Below are 24,384 nucleotides of genomic sequence, written 5' to 3'. Positions count from 1 at the left end.
TGACTACGGATTAACGACGCGGCGACATTATTTCTTGCGTCCCGGGGACAACCTTGACTTCAACCGCGTGCTTGTACGAATTGCAAATTGTTCCGAGACTGATCTTTATGGCGCATGCAGAGATCCCTGAGATATTTGCATCTTATTAATACGCATTAATAAGTTTGACCGCGTCACCCTTTTGGTCCTCTTTCTCTTCGTAATTGGACGCTGCGATTTGAATGCTTTTGCGAACGACAGATTGCTAAATTGACGATTTTAATTTATCGATGACTTTTTTGTGTAAGGTGATGGGTATTTTTATGTAGAAACAGGGGTTTGATTGGAAGACTGAATTACTTAGCAAGTTTAATAATTGTAGAGTAATTGGGATTGATTGAGATCTATACATGTATGGAGATATAGAGGTAAATATAGAGGTAGATATAGATATATAGATATATATGATTATCAAGAGGGAGGCTTCAGCTTTCCAACGAATCAAACGGAAGTGATCTACGATTTTTTTGAGCCGATTTATCGCCAATTATATGAAGACGTTATTACAATAGACTCATAAACAAGACTGTAATAATAATAATTATTACACACTAAATAAACAGTAAAAATTAAATCATATGATTAAACAAACGTTCGAAGAATTATTCTACATAGATTCTACAAGCAGAAATTAAATAAACAATCAAACAAAAATAAAACTGTATTAGACCATATTAAACTGTGTTAGAGCATATTAAATTGCATTTAAATTACATTTAAATTGTATTTAAATTGCATTTAAATTGCATTTGAACTGTATTTAAATTGCATTTAAATTGCATTTAAATTGTACCTAAATTGCATTAAAATTGTACTTATCCAAGAGATATCTTTTAATAATTAAATCTAAATCTTTTTTGTTTACAGACTTCAATGATCCTGGATTTATAAGAGGGTACAGTTTCGGAGGAAAGGCTCGGGCCAGACGGTTGTTAATTTCGCGAGACAGCCGGCGCATTAAACGAGTGGCCAATGGTACGGGGTTAACAGCCGTACGAACTGCGAATCGTCCCTTTCGCAACCCTAACGAAGGTCGCCGGTTCGCAAAACCGCCATCACGTCTCGCCCTTCCCCACCCCTCCTCCCATTTGGACTTCGTTAAACTTCTGTGCCGAAGTTTCCGATCGAATCTCGGCCGCGAACAATTTCCCTATTTTCGAAGGGCCTCCCTTCACGCTGGTAGGGAATCGCCATTGGAAATCTTGTCGGAGCGGGGCCACAGAGTTCCGCGGAGAAGTCTTCCGCCGTCGAAACTTCAACCGAATTCCGGGTGTTCGATATTTTCTTTTTTTATTCCTTTTTTCCATCGACTGACCTCGAAGGGTGGTTTATATAAGGTGGTTTTATATAATATCATATAATATATAATCTCATGTTTATGTGATTTCATGTAATTTATATGCACTATTATATATTCGATAATGTATTGTGTCAATTGTCAATAGACGATTTTATAAAATATATAAAGTGGAAATTGCAATATGTTTATGAAATGAAGCCAAATGTGTCAATGTATCTTTATATGATTTCATATGATGCTAGCCAATTTTATACAGATTAATATAATTTTGTATGATGCTACACAATTTTATATAATTTTATATAATTTTATATAATTTTATATGATGCTATACAATTTGATAGAATTTTATATGATGCTACACAATTTTATACAATTTTATATAATTTTATATAATGCTACACAATTTTATACAGTTTCATATAATTTTATATAATTTCGTATCATCTGATATTCATACAATTTCATATAGTTTCATATAATCCGATATTTATATAATTTCATATAACTTCATATAATTTGGTATTCATATACTTTCATATAGCTCCATATAATCTCATATTCATATAATTTCATGTAGCTTCATATAATCTCATATTTATATAATTTCATACTGTTTCATATAACGTGATATTTATTAATATACTTTCACATAGCTCCATATAATCTCATATTTATATAATTTCATACTGTTTCACATAATCTTCTATTCATATAATTTCATATAATCCCATATAACTTCATACACCTTCATATCATTTATACCGTCAAAATACAACACAAACAACAGCCCTACACTCCCACCAAAAAATTCATTTTCTCTCTGCTCAGCGAGCCTTTAAAACAGACCTAAAATCGTCTCTTCACTTTCGTCGGAGCCAGAAAATGTCACCGCGTGTGCCTGTCCAAACGAAACAAAAAAATGAATGCCTCTAACAGACCTATCGCCGCAGAATTTGTTCTATTAACTCGATTCGTTTGAAAACAGCGAGCGGACAACTACAAACGATGGCGTAACAAAAAAAAAGTGCACTGCTCGAAGTGGTCGTACATTGTGGCGAAAAAAAAGATCAGTAGACGGTGTAATCGCGATGCGTGTATAGAGAGAAAATAGAGAGAGTGAGTGAGAGAGAGAGAGAAAGAGAGAGAAGAGAAAAAAGGAGAAAAAAAGAGGAAAAGAGAAAAACTGAAAGAAAGAGAAAGAAAAACCGAAAGAGAGATTAAGAGAGAGACGAGGAGAGAGAGAGAAAAAGAAAAAATCGAAAGAGAGAAAGTGGGAAAAATAGAGAGAAAAAGAGAGAAAGAAAAAAAATCGAAAGAGGGAAAGAGAGAAAAATAGAGAGAAAAAGGAGGAGGGGGGGGGGGGGGAAAGCGGTAACCACGGCGCACCGGGATCATTTTTAAAAATGCCCCCGCGCGATTGGCCGAACCGCTTCCGCCGTGCAACGGCCCGGCCAGCCGAAGATACGTCTCGTCGGCACGCATTCGACCGGAATTGTTTTCATTTTGACGGGCGTTTGCCCGTCGAAAGCTCGCCGGGGCTACACCGTGTCCCGCGTTAAATCGAGCCCGTGTTACGATGTAAACCCGCAAAAACCCCGGGAAACAATGCCCGGCTAGAGAGCAACGAGGATTGGACAGCTCGAGAGAGGACCCGTTGTTATTTCGTTCGCCGTTTCGCGCAGACACACCGCGTTTTGATTGATTAATGAGCACCATGTAGAACCAAGAAAAAACCCTCTCCTCTCGCCTCCCCCATGTATATACAACTGTTCGTCGGATTTTTATCGGCCGCGAACTGTCCGGGAGATATTTCATCGGAGAATATTAAATGTGAAACGCGACCGCGTGCGACTTTGTAAATCGCGGCAGACGGCTTCTGCCAGGCGATTCTACGCAAAAGACTCGATCGGAAATGTGGAGGAAAGTTTTTCGATACGACGCTCCGTTATCGAGATAATCGCGTTTGAATATGTCGAAATGTCTGACTTATGGTTGACTTGTTCTACTTGCCGCGCGCTTGCGACATTTTTAACGCCAATTATCTCGAGAACGGAGCGTCGTACGGGAAAATGTTATTGCACCTTTTTGACTCAGTTTTCATCAGAGAATCGAACCATGTAGGTTAATTAGAGGTACACTCTACCGGGAAGCCGTACAATTAAATTGAATTCAACTTTGCGTTGCTGGATGGAAAATGTGTTGAAATTTTAAATGAAAATGGTTTTATTCCTTAACACTTTCCTTACGGCAGTCCGCGCCGCCGGAGTGACGCTCCTGTACGGGTCACCGCGCCGCGAAGTGCTTTCGTCTGTAGATTATATTTCTATTAGGATTTAATCCAATATGGGTCAATAGAATCAAGAGATACTCTATCGGTACAGTACATTTCTTTTTACCAGCGTGAGTCGGCATAGGTGGTCCCATACACATCGATTAGAGTCAACAGTTGATTATACCTCGACTTATATAGTCAACAAATAGGTCGTCACGCGTTCGCCGCCTATAGGCGGCACCCGTACCCACGAGTAGTCGCGCGTACGCCGCCTATAGTCGACACCCGTACCCACGGGTCGTCGCGCGTACGCCGCCTATAGGCGGCACCCGTAATGAAAGGGTTAAGAAATTATATTTTTCTTGCTTTCTTTTATTGAATAACGTTGTTACGTACGAACCCGGTCATACCGTACATTTTTCAGACGTTCCTTTCCTCGAAAATTCTTATCTCCCCTACAGCGACTCATTAGGCGGCGACCAGCGCATTTTCTATAAACAGAAGGCCCCGAGCATTGCGGTCTCCCACGCATCAAACTTCCACGAAATAAATAAAGACGAAACACTTCCACGAAAAACCACGTAGACGCATTCCTGACCCCCAGATTCCACCGAATTTCGGGGTATAAAAGGGCCACGTTTTCCTCTCTCATCGGGCAGTACGCAACCAAAGTCGGCAGGCTATAGACTACGTATCATTCTCGTCAATACTGTCAGGCTGTACGAACCCCCGCATTTCTCAGTGCATGAAAACCCAGAATACCGGACTTAGGTACCGCGTTACACTCAAACACTTCAACATTTGTAATAGACTCAGTTCTTGTAGAATATAATCTAGTATTTTTATATTGAAACTTAGAGTGAAGTTTATTTATCATTCACAACCTTTTCCTCCCAGTTTCTAGTATCATATCTACCACGGTGTGCCTTTGCCGCTCGAGGTACACCAATTAAAGAGTTACGAGGCTAAATTATTCTTTATTCCTTAATCCTTATAGCGTAGGCCCCGACGGTGAAACAGTCGTCGGCTCGTCCGCAATTGTTTAATCCTTATACCCCCAATTCTACCAATTAACGAAACCTCGGTCACGCACGACTGCCTTAGCCCTGGGCTCGTAACAACGTCTATTAGATTTTTTAAATAAATTTTTTTAGGTGGCTTTTAGCAATATAAAAATATTTTGATTGATTTTCTGTATCAGTTGAATCTATTTGTTAAATTTGGTTACTGTTTATTCTATTTATTTGTTTTACTATAGTGTGACTTTCAAAAGGCTATTATATTTATATTGAAATATTGTATCGACATATGTTGAAGTATTATATATGTTAAAATATTTATTGTGCATTATTATTATATTATATATTGTAATATTCCAAGTAGAAGTATACTCGGACAGTATAATCAATTTTCACCTCATTCCAATTCCTCCAGAGTGATAAAAAAATAGTAATTTACTAGGAGATAGTCCCTTGGTCACTGCTTGATATTCATTCAAATTTATTTATTTATTCATAAACTAATCGTCGACTTCATCAAGAAGCAATTCTTTTCTTTAAAGAAAAATTAATTTCCAATAAATTACAAAATAATTCTCTCCTCTTTGTATCACAATAAATTATAAAATCTCAGCATGTGGGACATTGTAACTATGGTTGAACCCTATGCTTTCTAACACACTACTGCCAACGCTACGAAACATCGCGGATACCATAAGCGCGGACCGTTCGAGTTTAAATAAACATGAAATCACATCTTCTTTCATCGAAGCCAAACGAATTCCATCGGAAGCTCCGATCTTCGGGGAATACAATCAATCGGCGTGGAGCGCGCCCGTCGCAAAACGACGAATAGAAATACCACTGGAACCGCGCAGAGCAGTTCCTATAAACGGGAAATCAGAGAAAACACTGACCTGCGCTCTCCGACGCGGGTATGTCGGGACACGCCTGATATCTGAAGAGCAGCCTGCTGTCGTCCGTGCAGGTGTCGACGTTGCTCACTGGGATCGAGCAGGTGCCGTGGCCCCGATTGTACGAGAAGGTCATGGGGCCACGGAATGGGCATGGGACAGGTATCGCCTCCTCGCGGAACATCGAGTAGAGGAGCGCATCTCCTGTGATCGAGGAGCAGAGCGATGCCAGGGTGCTTCTGCTGTTACAGTATGCTGAAATCAAACGATAAGGACGCTAATTAATTATGGTTATAATATTAATTATCAATTCAATTTTTATATGTAAATAAATAATTTATGGTTAATGGATGTTTTTAGGACGATTTTTCGTTTTATAGATTGTGATATTTTTTACATTTTTTATATTATTTATATTATGGTAATAATAATTAGGAATTCAATATTTTTATATAGAAATAAATAATTTATGGTTAATAATTAGTGGATGGTTTTAGGACGATTTTTGGTTTTATAGATTGTGATATTTAATTTCAGTATAAACTGAGGATTTTAGATATTTGTAGAGGAATGGATGAGTGATGGGAGGCAGCATGTGGTGTAAAATGATAACTATAATCAGGCATAGTAGTTAGTGAGTACTACTTATTGGATATTGGAGATGAATTGTATAGATTCCACTGTGGGAGACTAAGTTAGTACAACGGATGAGTTATCAGTGAGGGGAGTTTAATTCGCAGCGTTAACTATAGTAATGTCAAACACTTGCTGAGTATTACTAATGAGTCATAAGTGCTGACTATAGTCAGCCAACATCAGACTCTTGTTGAGTAGTACTGATGAGTCACCAGCATTAAATATAGTCAGCCAACGTCAGACTCTTTCTGGGTATCACTGGTGAGTTACTACTGCTCACTATAGTCACCCGATGTCAGACACTTGCTGAGTAATACTGATGAGTCACCAGCATTAAATATAGTCAGCCAATGTCAGACTCTTTCTGGGTATCACTGGTGAGTCACCAGCGTCGACTATAGTCAGTTGACGTCAGACACTTGCTGAGTATCACTAATGAGTAGCTAGCGTTGAATAAAGTGAGTCAACGTCAAACTTTTGCTGAATGATACTAATGAGTCACCAGTATTAACTATAATCAGTCAATGTCAGACACTTGCTGAGTACCACTAGTGAGTCACTAGTCAGCCAGTCTGATGCTAATTTAGTACTATTAATCATTTTTCCATTGCATATTATTTTTTTATATTTACACTAACACATTCATTACTCTTGCTCTATATTTTTCCATTTTACTTCTATATTGTTGTAACATTATTATAATTATACCCAAATAACTACTTTCACATCGACCACGTTACAAAGTCCTATATATCCCATACATCTATACAAATAAATTATTATTATTATTATTATTATTATTATTATTATTATTATCCTTTTTTCCTCCAGTATTACATCTGGGTTTAGATTCGGTTGACGGGCTTAGAGCCAAGTCTAACCGTTCTTTCAAACTATTGGGTATTTTTTTTTTATGTTTCTTGTTGTAGGAACGACCGAACTATTTGGCATGTTTTTAATATTATTGCTTTTTGAATGTGCATGTGTGTTTTTTCCTTTAAATTTAATTTGGCTAAGTTTTTTGTGAATGAATGTGGTGTGATTCCTGTGGCTGATATAATGAACGGTAGTACTATAACTTTCTTTTGTTTCCATATTCTCTGTATTTCAATTTTAAGATCTTCATATTTTTCTATTTTTTCTTTGTATTTGTTTATTATGTTTGTATTACTGGGGATCGATATGTCTATGAGGTAGGTAGTTTTTTCTTTCTTGTCTTGCACTGTTATATCTGGTCTATTATGGATTACTGTTTTATCGGTGTGTATAGTGCGGTCCCAATATATCATGTAGTTTTCGTTTTCTATTATCGGTTCTGGTGTGTAATTGTAGTATGGTATGTTGTTTGTACTAATTTCATATGCTTGTTTTATTGTCTGATGTATTATTTTTGCTGCTATATTATGTCTGTCCACGTATTCTTGTTCGGCCATGAGTTTGCATCCACTGATTATATGATCTATTGTTTCTTTGTTTGGTGGCATTTTCTACAGGTATCATTTTCTATTGCATTATCTTTTATTATATATTTTCTGTAGTTTTTAGTTGCTATTACTTGATCTTGGATGGCCATCATGAATCCTTCTGTTTCCGGGAAGAGTTGTCCGTTCTTCAGCCATTTATATGTGTTTTCTTTGTTTATTTCTTCCTTATTTACATTGTACCAGTGTTTACTGTGTATTTCTTTGGATTTCCATGTGTCTATTTTTTGTTGGTAGATTTGTGTTTCATCGTATTCGTCATTGTCTTGTGTCTGCTTTGCTAGGTTCAGTGGCGTGTGATGTTTGTCAGCTATTACTATGGCTTTGTGTAGTGGTGTTTCTTTGCTGTGGAAGTATTTTCTGAGCGACTTGATCTGTTTTGCGTGTAGTATGTGGATATCTATGAGGCCTCTACCTCCTCGATCTCGGGCTATTGTGATTCTGTCTTTGTTTGCGTTTGGATGTAGATTTCTATATTTTGTTAGCTGTGTTCTTGTTGTTATGTTCATGTTTTCAAGATCTGTGTTGGACCATTTTATGATGCCGAATGAATATGTGAGGATTTGTATAGCGTATGTATTTATTGCTTTAAATAGGTTTTTTGAGTTTAGTTTCGTTTTCAAAAGTGTTTGTAGTCTTTGCGTATATTGTTTTTTCAGGTGTGACTTTATTTGCGTATGATTAATTCATGTGTTTTGTCGAAAGCCTAGATATTTGTATGTCTCGTTTTGTTCCAAGTTATCTAATATTTGGTTATTAAGCGTTATTGGTTCATCTTCTTTGATCCAGCGACCTTTTTCTATATGTAGTTGTTTACATTTGTTCATACCAAATTCCATTCCAATGTCTGTTGTTATGTTTTCAACTATTTTGAGAATTCCTGTTATGTGTGTTGTATTTGATCCATATAATTTGATATCGTCCATGTACAAGAGGTGATTTATTTTATGGTGTGTGGTGTTGTCCGTTTTTATGGCGTAGCCATAGTTCGTGTTGTTGAGTGCGTTTGATAATGGGTTGAGGGACATGCAGAACCATAGTGCACTTAGAGAATCACCTTGGAAGATGCCTGTTTTTATTTTGATTAAATCTGTTGCTATTTTATATGTTTTGGTGGTTATGTGGATTCTTGTTCTCCAGTTTTTCATGGTTTCTTTCAGAAATTGTTGTAGTTGCTGGTCTATTTTATATATTTGTAGTACTTTTAATAACCAGGAGTGCGGTACTGAATCGAAGGCTTTCTTGTAGTCTATGTAGCATGTGTGTAGATTCCGATGTGTTTTTTCGGCTTGTTTCATGATGGTGCTGTCTATTATTAATTGTTCTTTACAACCTTGACTATTTTTTCTGCATCCTTTTTGTTCTTCGGTCAGAATGTTATTGCGAGTTAAATGTTTGTCTATTTTTTGCATATTGTAGCTGTTATTATTTTGTAGAGTGTCGGTAGGCATGTAATAGGTCTATAGTTGGCTGGGTTTTGTGTATCTTTGTTTTTAGGTATGGTGTATGTTTTACCTTCTGTCAGGAATTTTGGGGTTTGGTCGGGTTTTTCTATGATGTGGTTGATTTGCTTTGTTATGTATTCGTGTGTAGATGTTAGTTGTTTGTACCAGAAATTTTGGATTTGATCGATCCCAGGGCTTTTCCAGTTGTGTGTGTTTTTTATGGTTTCTGAGAGTACTTCTTTTGTTACTGTATGATCTGTTTGTTCTATTATGTGTGAATAATAGTGTTCTTCCTTCCTTATCCATTTGGCATTTTCATTGTGTTGTTTGTTTTCTGACCATATGGTTTTCCAATAATCTGTTATTTCTTGTTGATTTGGTGCTGGGTTGCATGATTCATTTTTATTTTGAATGCTTCTGTAGAATTGTTTTTCGTTGTTTCTGAATATAGCGTTTTAGTTTTTTCTGTCATTGCATTCTTTATATCTTTACAGTCTAGCTGCATATACTATTAGTTTTTGTTTGCATGTGTCTGTGGTTTCTTGTATATTTTTGTTGCTGTTCTTTGAGAGTCTCTCTATATGTGTTATTATTTTCTTTGATCTATTTCCTTTCTTATATTGTGTTAGGCGACCTAGATCTCTTCTTAGTTGATCAATCTTTTTCTCTATCCTTATCTGCCATTTTGGTTTCTTGTTCTTTATGTTGTGTTGATGATTATTATTATTATCATCTGTGGTTTGTGATATTTGCTGTCCGTTGCATGTTAGGATTGTAGTGGCCGTTATATATATTATTAGATGTAGTTCTTCTATTGTCGTTTGATCATTGATGTATTGCGTGATAATATGTCGATTGGTGATATCTATTATTTTTTGTGTGTCTTTTTTGTATATTAGTTTTGGGAGAGGTCTTCTATTTGTTGGGTCCGTTCCTGTCCAATATACTAGATTTGTTTCTATCGTTTATCGTTCTATTTTGCAATTGTTGTATAAGCTGATCTTCTTTTTGTTGGGTTGTAGTTATTATTATTATTATTATTATTATTATTACTACTACTACTATCATACCTTTATCAGCCTAAGACTAAAGGCTCCCCATGGTCTACAATCAATAGAGAACGTTTCCCCATGCACCAATCGCAAGTATCCACCGGAAAATCGAGCACCATGGGTGCCTCGTCCCGGAAACGAGTTTTCTTCGGGAAGGAAAATTAAAAAGGAGCGTTCCGCGCCTTCTGCGACAAAGAGTCCGAGCCGGGGGATCGGCACGCAAGGTATTCGGGCACGGTCGTTTGGGGTTTCGAAGCGAGATTCGGCTGGGTTCGTTCCTCGTTTTTTTTTCTCTTCTTTCTTCGGCGACACACCTGCGCGCACACCGCCGGGAAAACTTCCGGCCGAGAGTCTCTCTCCCTCTCTCTCTCTCTCTCTCTCTCGGCTCTCGCCACTTTGCCACACGGCGGGAAAAGAAATCGCGGCGAATATCCTGCGCGAAAGTTACTCCCGGGCTATGAACTTCCTACTTCCGCGAGGATTCGTCATCTTTCTTTCGTTCGCGCTTTCCGCCACTCCTCCTCCTCCTCCTACCCTTTTACCGAACCACCTCCCCCGTGTCGACCTCGGCCGCCGCCACGGGAAAAGACCTTATGGCTCCTACCCGCGGAAAAGTTAATGCGCCGCGTGCGAGAACATTTACAGGAGAAAAAGCCCCAGCCCCCGTCCTCGGCCCGCGAGAACTCTGTCTTATTAAAAACTGGACGATTTATGGCCGCGGCCGGTGATGCGAAACGTTTCTGCTTGGGAGTGTACGCGAAATAGTTTTCAGGGGTACGTGCGATTAACGATTATCGATATTTTATCGATTTAGCGTTGATATTTTGAAGATATAGTATCGCTAGGCGACATTGTAGAGAACTGATTTATAAAATGGCAGTGTTTAATAATGTCTTGATAATAGGAGTATTTAATGATGCGTTGATATTTGAGAATTAGTCGATAGCTAACGATGTATCGATACTTAACGATAAAATGTCGATACCTGTTGTTATATCAATACTTCATGATAAAATATCGATACTTGACGATTCAAAACCACGTATCGATACTTGAGAATAAGTCGATAGCTAACGATGTATCGATACTTAACGATAAAATGTCGATACATAAGGATATTTCACGATATATCGATGAATGATATTAATCGATAGCTAACGCTACATCAATGCTTGATGATAAAATATCGATACCTTTTGATATATCGATGTTCACCAATAAAATATCGATACCCGTCAATATATCGATTTTTAACAATAAAACATCGATATCGAACGATGATACTTTGCGATATATCGATTCTATCGCTGAGATATCAATATTTAACTAGACATCAAGCTATCGCTATTTACAACTGTCAGTCTAAATTTATTATAACAAATACTTTCTCCCCATATTCATAAATAAAATTAACATTATTATTATAATTATTATAAAAGAAAATTTTGTACTTAAAATAGCGAGCAACTGGAAAAATGGCAAAAAATTCGAAAGAGTCCAATACTCTCTCTTTCTCTCAGCTCGTCTTTTATTCATTGCTCAATCACCGTACTGATTCGGCGAAAAAAGCCTTTCGCCAAGTGGTTTTCATCCTCAAAAGTAAAGCTTGTCGAGCGAGACGGTCAGACACATTTGTCAGCGTTTCAGGCGTGCCCCAATTACTCGATTCTTCGGCTATTTAACGCCGCGTTGAAATTTTGTCGATCGATCGGTATCGGCCGGCCACACGTCGCCCCCGCGATTTCTATTGAGATTGATCACCGGCAAAGAATGGCAGCCCGCCCGCGGACGGGTTAATTAATTTCGCTTCTTCGGCGTGCCAAGGATCCAGGCGATGGGGCGTCTCCCGGACAAAACAGCGGCCGCGACGAAACAATTCGTTCTAATTTGCCTAACGTGACCATTTTTAGCGATTTCTCTTTCTCCCGCCGCCCCCTCTAACTTTCTCTCATTCGCCCCCAGCTCTCTTTCTCTTTCCTTCTCTTTCTTTCGCTCTCGCTCTTTTTCTCTTTCTCTTTTTTTTATTTCTCTGCCATTCGTGACCCGCGGAAATAAAGCGCGGCTAATTAATCGACACGCGGCGGAATATTTGACGCCAACAGCTGGTCAAAATAATTTTATCCTGTGATGAATGCTTTTTCTGAGAATTCTCGGACGACGCAATGCGGTTATTTTTTCAACTTTACAAAACAATACACAGCATAGAAAATTGTCAAATATATTTTTAGGTGTTTATAAATATTTTATGCTTGTTTTTAGTATTTTATTTTTGAATTTTGTGATTATGGAGTTAGGTTAGGATTTTTGATATAATAAAATTTAAGAAAATCAAAATAATGAAAATATAACATAATATAAGAATAATATCCTATATAATAATATTACTATTATTATTAATTAGTACTGGTATTACCCAGTAATAATATTATTAATATTAGTAAAATAATTAAGATAATATACTGTATTATTAAAATATATATTAAAGCACAGGTAATGTGGAATATAATATTCAGCGAACAATAAAGTACACACTTAAAAAAACTCTTCTCTAAAATAATCGTGTCTGAGGAACGCATAATATTTATTAACAATTAAACAAGTGAACAGTAATTTAGAAGCTAGTTAAGGTTATGTCTATATCTATACACGTATGCACGTATATTATATTATATGTCTGCTATATGAATCATACCTCCACTTTGAATTTTTTGCTATAGTTTCGTCATGAGCGATTTCCAAAATTTTATAAAAATTTTATAAAAATCTTCACTTTTGGTTAGAAATTATTGATTTGAGAACCACCTGAGAGAGAGAGAGAGAAAGAGAGAGCGAGAGAGAGAGAGAGTGAGAGAGAATGCGAGCGAAAGAGAGAATACGAGAGAGAAAGGGAGGGAGGGAGGAGGAACGCGGAAACGAAAGGGTGAAACGGTGGGGCGGGGGCATCCACGTGAGAATAAATAAATAAATGAGCCCGGCGAGCGAAACAACGGTGGAAACTTGGAAATAGGGGAAAGACACGACATTGCACTTTTTCCATTTCCACGCTTTGAAAATTACATTCGTTCTTCTCTCCGCCTTTCCCTCCTCCTCCCCCCTCGCCTTTTTTTTGTCGATTCCGGCTCGCGACGCCCCCGCAGTCACGGTAAATAAATATCCCTTTATTTGAATAATTTCTGCGCCGTCGGCCGCGTTACCGGCGAACATGCCGGCCGCTGAAACGATAGACTTTGTCTGACCGTCGACGAATCCGCTGTTCTAACCACTGATTTCGATGATTTTGCCAGCCATGAATGTCTTGTCATCGATTTTATTCTGCTGAGTTTATTAAAATATTATTTAATATATGATTATTTTATCTATATTTTGTTCAGTGATTTATTTACAAATAAGTTAAATTCTATAGTGTAATAAAGTAGGGTTAAAAGATTTTTTTACAGAGGTATTGTTAAATAAATATTTGTTAATCTATTTATATAAACCAAAAGTATCATCGATGTCTCTTTAAATATTAATAACTTAAAAAGAATAGATTAAAATACATAAATAGATACATATATTATAAAATATAGACATACTAAAAAATATATATATTATACATAATATAAATAAATAATATTAAATATTATTTTTAGTGTATCAAAAAACCTAACTTATCAGACTCCATAATCACAAAACGAACCATATCCTCAAATAAAATACTACAAACATTCCAACAATTTACAAACATCTAAAAATATATTTTAATATAATAAATATACTATAAAATATTTTACTGTTAAATCGCACTATTATCATCACCATTATGTACAAATTAAAAAAGAAACTATAACAGATACAACAAAAATTCAACTCATATATTTCTACGCGTGTTACGGGCCAGATCAGACCCGGGCGTGGTCCTCTATGGTATGAATCCGACAGTAAGTATAGCGCGGATTAATCAAGACTGGAATTCTCAAGTTTTTGGAATGTTTTGATGTCCGGTAAAAATAAAAAGAAGAAGAGAAAGCCCGAAGCACAGTATGGTAATCCCGGTGAAAAAGGTGTTCCTCGCGAGTCATTGGAGACAGTCGGCGCGAGCGGGGCGCGGAAATTAGAAAGGCTTAAAAAGTGCAATCCCGTGTCCCGAAGCGGACTTATACGCGCGAACTCTTCCCGGGACCGGTCGTGCGATAAACTCGCTCGCCGGCGGCCAATTAAATTTAAAACGCGCTCTCTGTCCTGACAGTAATTCCGTCCCTGAAACTTTCCATCGGCTTGGCCTTAGACCATATATATATATACCTGTATATCTATAGACAGGGGCTTCAGATAATTCTGTCGAAGCAAAGATAAAACCAACTGCGCGACACCGGAATGAACAACGCGTATAAGCTGTGCCAGGAGAATATATTTGCAATTTTAAAAGACAGATACAATAACAGAAAATTCAATCAAATCAACGCGAACGGTAATTTAAAATTTATAAAAATAATAATTTTCTAAAATTTAATAATTTTTATCTTAACATAGTACCAATAGATATCTGAGATTCTCCCGGTTAAAATGAGTCCAAACACGACCTAAATCGGAGCACTTTCAAAAACCCAAAATTAAATGGGAAGCCATTTTTAAATTTTGAACATAATTTTGACTCCTATATAGTTGTCACTTTGGACAAAAAGGGTCCGATTACCATCGTGTTTGGGCTTATTTTAATCGGCACATCCCCAGCTATCGATTACTGTGAGAATTATTACGATTCCGTTACTTGTACTCGCTCTCTGATTGGTCAACCCTCTTTTCGTTAATAACTCGCTAACGAAGCCTCGGCCAACATTTTCGCCGAGGGAAAAGATTGCTCGTAATCGCCTCAGCTTTTCGTTACACGTCGCGCATAAGTCGGCAGCGGGCCTCATCCAGGTTCGTTGAAATCTTGACTGCGGCCGCGTAGGGAACGCGAGAGCGCGGTCGCGGTTTTATTTTACTTTTCTCGCGCGTGCGGCCGGTAATGAGAACAGCGCCGGAGGAAACGAGTTGACTTTTTTAACGAACGCGGAAAACGGCGCTGTGCTCCGGGTAGGGGGAGGGGGGGGGGGGGGCTTAACCGGAGTCCTTTCGCCGTTGACCGTTGCGCTGTTGCCGCTTGTTGCGAAAATAGTCCCGCGATGCTTGCCTTACTAATCTGTCGGCCCGACGCTTTTCTTGATTTCTCGTCATTCCCCGTTCTTCGTCCGCCTGCACTCCGGGACGAAAGGGAAAAGCGCCGCGTTGACATAATATTTTTTAACAATTTGAAATTAACTCTTATAATACTAAATTAAAAAAACAGTTTGCCGCTAATCAGCCAGCCACTCTAATTCTCACTACATCATCAAAATTGGAAGTACAAAAAATTATTTACAGTGTGTTTTACTGTTTTATAAACGGGAAATAAATTTGATTATACAGGTTGGTTCATAAGTTACGAACTGGTTTGGAGTTATCGCTACTGTTTTATTTTAAATCTTTTAATTTTTGTTGTTTGTGTAAAATTATGTTTATAATAGGAGTGAGGTTAATTATTAGTTAGAAGTTATTAATTTTTTAATTATTATTATTAGAAGTTATCACCACTGTTTTATTTTTAATATTTTAATTTTTATTATTTATATAAAATTTTGTTTAGAATAGAAGTGAGCTTAATTGTGAATCTCCACGTCGCGTAAATATCTTTCGGTCATAATTCAGATCTGATAGCATATTTCATGATTACATACAATACACTTACGCGATCGCGTGGTTTTTGCTCTCTATCGTAATGGCCTAGAAGTTTCTACTATAAGTAAGTGACAAGTCTCTATTGTAAGCAGATAAATGGCTGTGCCATAGAGAGTCACTATTACAATCAGAAAAATGACTCCACCATAACTAGTTGATGGGTCTCTATCAGCTCTAGCTGAAAGGTCTCTACCATAATCAGAAAAATGTCTCTACCATAACTAGCTGATGGGTCTCTACTATAATTGGCTGAAAGATGTCTACCAAAATGATCAAATGGTCTCCATCATAACTGACTGATGGGACCCTACAATAATTAGCGGAAAGCTCTCTTTCATACTGATTAAAAAGTCTCCACTATAACCAACTGGCAATTCTCTACCATAGCTAACTAAAACAACTCTATCACCATGATCAAATAATCTCTCCCATTTAATACATTTATATATCTTTATGATACACGCTTCCACATAGTTCCCATTACCTACCACCCCCATTCTCGACTATTCCCATCTCAAAGACCGTGTAAACAATATCGAAACACCACCAAATACACAAGAAAATCTGGGACCCGCCAAGCTGCATAGTTTCATTATAAAAAAAATATCGAAAAAAATATCGCGTTTTAGACCGGAACAGCTCCGTTAACAAAAAAGCCGACGAACAACAGCGGCGTCGACGGGAGCGTCGATAAACTGTGCAGTATCCGTCGAAAACCAAACAAAAAAATATAAAACAAAACAAAACAAAAACAAAAAGAGCCGTCTCGAAGCCTCGACAAAGGTTTCCTAGCCGTGAAGTGAATCGCGGCGGAAAACGCGGGCTGTCGATCCATTAGCCACGGGAATCTCATTTCTGGCCGAGCGATCTCCGCGCGGGAGAGCCGATCGAACAAACATGAAACGAGCTGTACAGGCGAAAAGGTGGAGCAACAACGACGCCTCGACAGGTGGAGTTTGGCAGCGGAGCCAAGCCGAGGGTGGAAAGGAACAGGGTTTGGATCCGATATATATATATACAGGGCGAAAAAAAGGGGGACACCGACCTCTGGTGCCGGCCTTCCACCCGCTCCCCCTCGCCACCATACCATCCCCCACACCCCCATACCAACCCCCACACCCCCACATCACCCCACTCGCCATCCCTGCTGCTGTCTCGCATCCGCATTTTTCGACGATTTGTCAAAGTCCCTCGGGTCCCGCGTCTCTCTCTCTCTCTCTCGCTCGCCCGAATCCCCGCGGCGGCTAGCTCTCGCTCCGTCACCCGCGGCTGTCTCTCCCTCTTTTTTTTTATCGGATTTTAATCTGCATAGTGTCACACCGCAGATACCGTCGCCTGCAGGCTGCATTCGGACCGTCAGCGTTGCGGGGAAAATGTGGGTCGTTTCTGTGGAAAACCGGGAGAAGATGCGGACGCCCGGTGACAGCGGAGCGGCGCTGCAACGGGGTGGTGGTGGTGGTGGTGGAGGTGGTGGAAGGGGGCAGGGAAAAGGCTCGTCATGCTTCGGGCGACCAAATGAATGGAAACTGCGGACTTCCTTGATGACGGTGATACACGGACCCCGGGTTGCGTCCTCGAAGCCGACGTCCCGAATCAAAGTGAACCCGGGAACGTGCCGTGACACCACTGACGGAGATCTTCTTTTATTTTACCTTATTCGATGTCGTACTATATTTATAGCCTCTATTGTAACTTCATAAAGAGTCTCTGACATGATTGGATGATGGATCTCTGTTATAGTGAGTAGAAGATCTCTACTATAATTATGAACAAATAGTCTTTGCTATAACTGACTGACGGATCTCTAGAATAAGTAGCTGATAGGTCTCTATAATAATGATCAAATGGGCTCTGCTATAACTGACTGCAAAGTGTCTATCATAACGAATTGATGGGTTTCTATAGTAAGTGGTTGATAGGTCTCTATAATGCTGAGTAAATTGTCTGTGCTGTAACTGGTTGACTGGTCTCTATCGTAACTGGCTGAAAGACTTCTATCATAATAAGCGAAAGGACTCTAACATAACAGGCTGATACGTCTTTGCCATAATGAAAAATGGTCTTTACTATAACTAAATAAGAAGTCTCTACCATAACTGAATGAATAGGCTCTAACAAGATGGACTAGAGGTCTCTACCGTAATTGGCTGAAAAGTTTCCACCATAATTGGCGGAAAACCTCTACCACAGTTAACAAACTTATATTCTCGCAACTGTATAGTAGTCTAGAGAGCGTTCCTTACTAACCAAAATATATAACGAATTATTTATAATATAAATAATAAAACAAATATCTTTGTCATATATTGAAAAGTTTCACTTTACTGAGAATATGCATCTCTCTCTGCCAGGTACTATTATATATAATATACTAAACGCATATATGTATAAACGAGAACATACAATAACATAATTAAAAATATATTTGAGGTTCATGAAAGGACCTCGATACAGAAACGATGCAGAACGGTGCACATTGATCGGGGTCGAGTGCACCGGTTTGCCTTCTCTCCTCGAAATAGATGGATCTAAGAGGAACAAACCAGCATCCGTAGACTGATGCAAATCGATAATTGAACAATGGTGGACAGAGTAGTCGTATCGAGAGGACCGGGTCCGCGAATGAAGCTACGTGAATTATAAATTCCCGGGTCGGTGCTTCCGCCGACCCACATATGCTTTATGGATCCTACGCGGCTTGGAGACGGTGTTCTCTCGTAGCGGCAAGAAGCATCTTGACCCACATGTTGGAGGATAGATGAAGGGCGTATTAAATATTAGGAGGCCGCCTCGCTGTTTTTATGAAGAGGACAGTCTGCAACTTTCCTCGGAAGCACGTCTCTTTTTTCTGTCGAGGGAAAACTAGCTTCTTTCTAGCTTTCTCTTTCTCTCTCTTTTTCTCCAAGAGAGCTAGTTTTTCTTTGTCTCTCTGAAAAGCAAGTCTTTCTCGGATACTCTCAAGGACAAGTGCCAGAGTGTCCATATACTTGGTATCTCTGAAATAAGGCAGTCTTTCTTAGTATAAAGAACAAGTCTTTGTTTTACTATGTTAGTAACAAGTCCCTCGGTGACAAGTCTCTAATAATATCTCTCTTTCTCTCTCTCGAAAAAGGGTCTTTCTTTTCTTGTCCTCAAAACAATAGTCTTTTATTCCTTATTTCTAGAACAAGTCACTTTTTCCCTAAAAAAAAGCAACATGTCTTTATTTCAATGCCATGGTAACAAGTCATTATTTTGCTATCTGTTTAAATTGTAGCCGTTAGCGGAGGTTAACGGAGTTTCTGTGCCTATTGTGCCGCGTGACCCCCGGGCGGTGCCTTTCAAGGGGACGACGCGAGCTAATAATAGATGATAGAAAAACTGTGCTGAAACGCTCGATTTCGGTTAAATTCACGAAGTGTTGCCCGGCGAAAGTCAAGTCCGGTAGAACATGTTCATAATTTTAAAACGCGAGCGGTGAGAATATACCGCCACGAGAAAGAGAGAGCAACGCGATGGATACAAGCGAGATAGACATACGTGGCAGTCAGCGCCGCGTGCTGGCTAATCAGGATAGCACGGCATTCGCACGAATGACTGCAACAGATTCGAGTTTAGACAGTCGCCTAGAAAGGTCGAAGGAATCGTCCATCGAGTACGTTCTTCGTCATTTGGAAAAGCTGATTAGAGAGCAATTTCGAGCGGAGCACTCATTGCTGCCGAATTCCGAAGTCTAAGTCTCTCGATAAAGCTTGCAAAGGAGACTTGTTCGAATTTTAATAATACTGCGAGCCAGCTTGTCCGGAGTGCACATCACTACCGTGATAAGAGCTAGGCAGATTAATTGAAGGAAACTCTGGTCTCGGAAGCGGAACAAGACTGTGGAAAACCCGTCGGTACGAGAAGGATTTAACCGTGTGCCGCCAATTATAACCTAATCAGGCCGCGAGAACGGAATCGCCCTCGTCCGGCTGTCTTACCGCGGTTCAAGACCAGGTGGATAAAAAGTGTTAAAGGAGTGATTCGCTGCATCGCCGTACGTGGAGTGAATAGGACTAGTTGTCAGACGCCTCCACAGATACGATTCAGAAAGCCAGCGTGACGACGTTGAGAACGTACCTACGTACAACTTCGTCGTCGCTGGTCGGATTCACCTTCACACGGATCGTGGTACTGACTTGAGTGGAGCACTGCCACGGTGAAGGTGGAAATCCACCCAGAGGACGATAGGGAAACGTTGACGTCGAGAAGGCCGTTAGGGATACCTCCGTCGACACGTCCGGCACCATCTTCAGGGATACCGTCGTCGTTGTCTTGATTGGAGCACGGCCACAGTGAAGTTCGTGCCTCGCCCTCGAGCGACCAGGCCTGTGAAGTTCTGGTTACGCCCGTCCCTAATCTGCCAAGGTGACGAATAGAAGCATTCTTGGGCAGTGGACGTTGCGGATACCGTCGAGTGTCCGGTCCAGCTTCTTCGACCTCCTCGCGAGTGATGACGAATAGAAGCATAACGCGAGGTTGGAGGGAAGAGCGGCGCTGAGACGCCGTTAAAGCCCGGATCGGCCTCCACCTCGGACGGCACCGGTGGATCCTTACAACCTCCACCGAACTGCACTTCGAGGTAAAAAACAGCGATCTACTCCTACAGCGACACCGATTGCACCTTGATTGGAGCCTGCACAACTCAATTGTTGCAGAAGGAAATCAAGGATAGAATCCGTGCGTCTGCTAGCGGCGTATTCCATAGAACGGGAATCGTCAATATATACAGTCCACTAATCCCTCTGCGTTACGCAGTGAGGTGTGACGTTCCCCCTCCGATCGCACGAGCATCGTTGCGAGGATCGTGAGGAAACAAAGGAACGATTATAAGAAGGTATAAGCTAATTCATTTCTTCTTCACGTTTGTCAATAGGCGCCAAAGGAACTGACCTGCGCCAAGGCAGCCGAGAATAAGCCAGGACTGTAAAATTCTGTGGCGGAGCTGGCCGGATCCCTGAGGACAACTGGATTAAAAACGATTGTATTCCAGACCAGGGACCTGAATAAACGGCAAGCCCTTCTAAGGGCTCGTGAAGGAGATTCAATTACTGTACCGATTAATATCTCCTTACTCTAATCCGTATCCCTCGTATCCGGACCAAAAATAAAAGAACAGCGGTTTTCCGAAGAAATTAGAACCGAAAGCTTTTTTAAACTTGCTATCTTAATAGCAAGTCTTTATTTTATTGACTTAATAGCAAGTATTTATTTTACTGCCTTAATACCAAGTCTTTATATTTCTGTTTCAATAGCAAGTCTTCTTAACGATTCTGTAGAAGTACTCTTGATTCTCTCAAGTACTTCTTACTCTTAAGAGAAGAGCATGTCCCTCTTGTTGTCTCAAGATATCAAGTCCTCTCCCTCACTCTCAAAAGCAAGTCTTCCCCTATTTTATCCCCCAAAAACAAGTCTTTATTTCTTTCTTTTTCTCGATAATAAATCGCTCCCCATCCCTCTCTCCGTCTTGATCAGGTCTTTCTCGAATAAGTTTCTCTCTCTCTCTCTCTCTCTCTCTCGTATTCTCGCTCTTCCTTTCAATCTCGAAAATAAGTCTCTCACCTTCTCTCTCTTCCTCTTTCTCTCTCTCTCTCTCTCCCTCGTTAACAAGTGTCTCGCACGTACCTTCACTAGAACAAGTAACCCCTATCCTCACCCCAAGGAATAAGTCTGTTTCGTCCCCTATGGGGAACGTCGGAAAAATCGCGCGACACCAGGAATGCCGAAATCCAGCGTAGCACATAGGGAGGATTTTCGGAAAAATCGTTCAATCCCGCTGGGTTTTTAGCCCTTCTTTGACGCGTCCTCCTGTGCGCGCTGAGGGAGCGAAGAGGAGGAGGAGGAGGAGGGGGTAGAAGAGGGATGCTTTCACCCTGTTACGATCGCGCAACGTAGTTTTCTCCTGATTCTATTCGCCACGGTGTTGCTCATAGACGATGCGGTTACCCTGGTCCTGCTTCTTTTAAAACCCAGCTAACGACACTTTGATCCTACGGAAATAAGATGTATGGCTTGCCATAGATAAGAAAAAAGATATGGCAGAAGGTGGGCGATGGGAAACTGGAACGAATGCGAGCTGTTGTGTGACCTCGATTTTCCACGAATTTATGGACGTAGGTCAGGTCATGGTCTACCATTTGTACATTACATATTTTGTTTTTTATCACTTCAGTTTTATTATATTTTTATTTTATATTTTTTCATTTTATATTTTTTTGTTTATTATCTTTTTATTACTAGTTTTATTATTAGTACTTTATTATTAAGTACTTTGTACTTCAATTTGTACTTTTGCATTTTTTTTAATTTTTACTTTGCTGTTAAAAGTAATATTCTTTAATGTAATTTCAGTTGTAGCTAGGTTACAGATTTTATAAATTTTTGACGACACTTGGAGGTTGTTAGTTAAATATAAAAATTTTTTTTTCTTCATTTTTAATAAAATTATTGTTCGAATACTTTTTTGCCACGAGTTATGGTACCGTACATTTAAATAAATTTTATATGATTTTACGTAGCTCTAATTTCAGTCTTAAGTAACTGTATTTATGATTCTAAATAATTCTAATTTTAATTCTAAATAATTCTAATTCTAATTCTAATTGTGCTTCTAATTCTAATTCTAAATAATTCTGAATTTAATTCTAACTCATTCTGATTTTATTTCTACTTATAAATAATTCTGATTCTAATTTTAACTCATTATAATTCTAATTCTAAATCTAAATAATTCTGATTCTAATTTTAACTCATTATAATTCTAATTCTAAATCTAAATAATTCTGCATTAATTCTAACTCATTGTAATTTTAAATCTATTTCTAAATAATTTTAATTCTTATTCCAAACAATTCTATTTCTAATTCCCAATAATTCTAATTCTAATTCCAAATAATTCTAATTTTAATTCTACTTCTAAATAATTCTAAATAATTCTGAACTACAAACACAACGCAGCACAGTGATACAACACAACCTCAAGCCAACACTATACCCTCACCCCACTACACCCCACTCCATCACATAACCTAACCAAACTCTTCGACCAGAAGTCTGTCACTAATCTCCCACATTAAATCCATCGAATCACGTCAACATCCTTAAACAAATATAACCAATAGCATCGACCACAGACAGTCATCACATAACCTCACTTTGTTTTTCCTCTCCAACTCCCCCCACTGACGGTATAGCATAGCTCCGCGTCGCCCTACATATATGTTTACATTATCGCAGCCTCTCGGCGTCAATTTACAGAGACAACCCGTTCTCGCGTTACACGGCTCGTGGCCAACAGCTGCGGAAAGCGAGCGATGTTTACGGACAACTCGGGCCGGGCCGGTAGAACGGAAAACAAAGTGCCTGGCGCAGCGACGGATATAATTCAAGGTCCGGCACCGGGAAGAAGATCACGCTAGCGAAAGCCCGCGCAATAATCTGCGACGGATCCGCGCGCGACGTTCCTCGATAAATATCCGGAACGAGGAACCATTATCACGTCCCAGAAACTTCGCTATCCGTTCCGTTGACGGCGTATTAACGAGGCAACGGGGCTGATTGCAGGATAGAATCCGGCGAAGTGCTCTCGATTTCTTTTTCCCCCCTCTCCCCTCTTGCTGTAAACGAGGCCCTCGGCACGGAATTAGCAGAACCGTCTTCTCTCCTGTTTCGCCCTAACTCCCACCCCACTCGTCCACCCTTCGACGTCCCCGCCCACCGCTCCGTTCCCGTTTGCACAACGAACGAAAGTCGTTAAGTTCTTCCCCGAGAATTATTCCTGTGCGCCTTTCTCTTTACCCCCCACCCCGACTCTTTCGTTCTTCCCCCCACCACTACTCGTCGACGGAGTTCTTCTCGTCATCTTCGAGCTTTTAATTACCGATCGGCATTCTAATTAATGAATGGATTTGCAGCGGGGCCACTGGGAGATCGTTATCGATCGGGTGAAACAACTGCCTATAGCTGGAGTGGGGGGGGGGGGGGGGGCAGGAAGCCGACGGTGTTATTTTTTTATGTGTTTTTTACTTACTTTCTTTGTACTGCAGAACGTTCGAGTGCTTCTCATGGATGACCACGCAACGGTAGCAGGATTTTCTGGAACAGAAAGAACGATTTTGGTATAGTTTAGTCGGATTTGGGTTGTACAGGTAGCTGGATTTTTTTATAGATTTTTGATGTAGTTTTCAACGATATTTGAATTTTAAAGGTAGAAGACGGTGGAAAATGTTTTTGTTGACGTTGTAAAACTTTTGCAATTGGGCTAAATAAATTTTTGAAAGATTGTGTTGGTTGAAGTCGTGGAAGAAATTTGTTGAACGGGGTTTCCTAACCTTTAAGTTTAAGATTGTGAGAATAATTTAAATATTTTTTATTGGAGATCTTAGTACTGATGTATAAATGTGCTAAAAATATTATTATACAGTGTTAAAATTTTTGTTAGCAGCTTGAATGGATGTTTAAATGTTTATTTGTTGTTACAACGACTTG

The 24,384-nt window shown here is 39.5% G+C and overlaps 1 protein-coding gene across 1 annotated transcript in view; it reads right to left on the bottom strand.

Annotated features, from left to right (window-relative positions):
- LOC144477173 (uncharacterized) overlaps positions 1–24,384 on the bottom strand; it is a 390,171-nt gene that overhangs the window by 14,411 nt on the left and 351,376 nt on the right. The window contains exons 5-6 of the mRNA XM_078194663.1: positions 23,927–23,991; positions 5,530–5,781 (exon numbers count right to left, since the gene is read on the bottom strand). Of these exons, the coding sequence (XP_078050789.1) occupies positions 5,530–5,781; positions 23,927–23,991 (317 nt within the window). The remainder of the gene's footprint in view (positions 1–5,529; positions 5,782–23,926; positions 23,992–24,384) is intronic.

This window comes from Augochlora pura, chromosome 11 (assembly GCF_028453695.1).
Source record: "Augochlora pura isolate Apur16 chromosome 11, APUR_v2.2.1, whole genome shotgun sequence".
Taxonomy (NCBI): domain Eukaryota; kingdom Metazoa; phylum Arthropoda; class Insecta; order Hymenoptera; family Halictidae; genus Augochlora; species Augochlora pura.
Note: the sequence above shows the minus strand (reverse complement) of the source record. Positions and strands in the feature narration are given on the sequence as shown.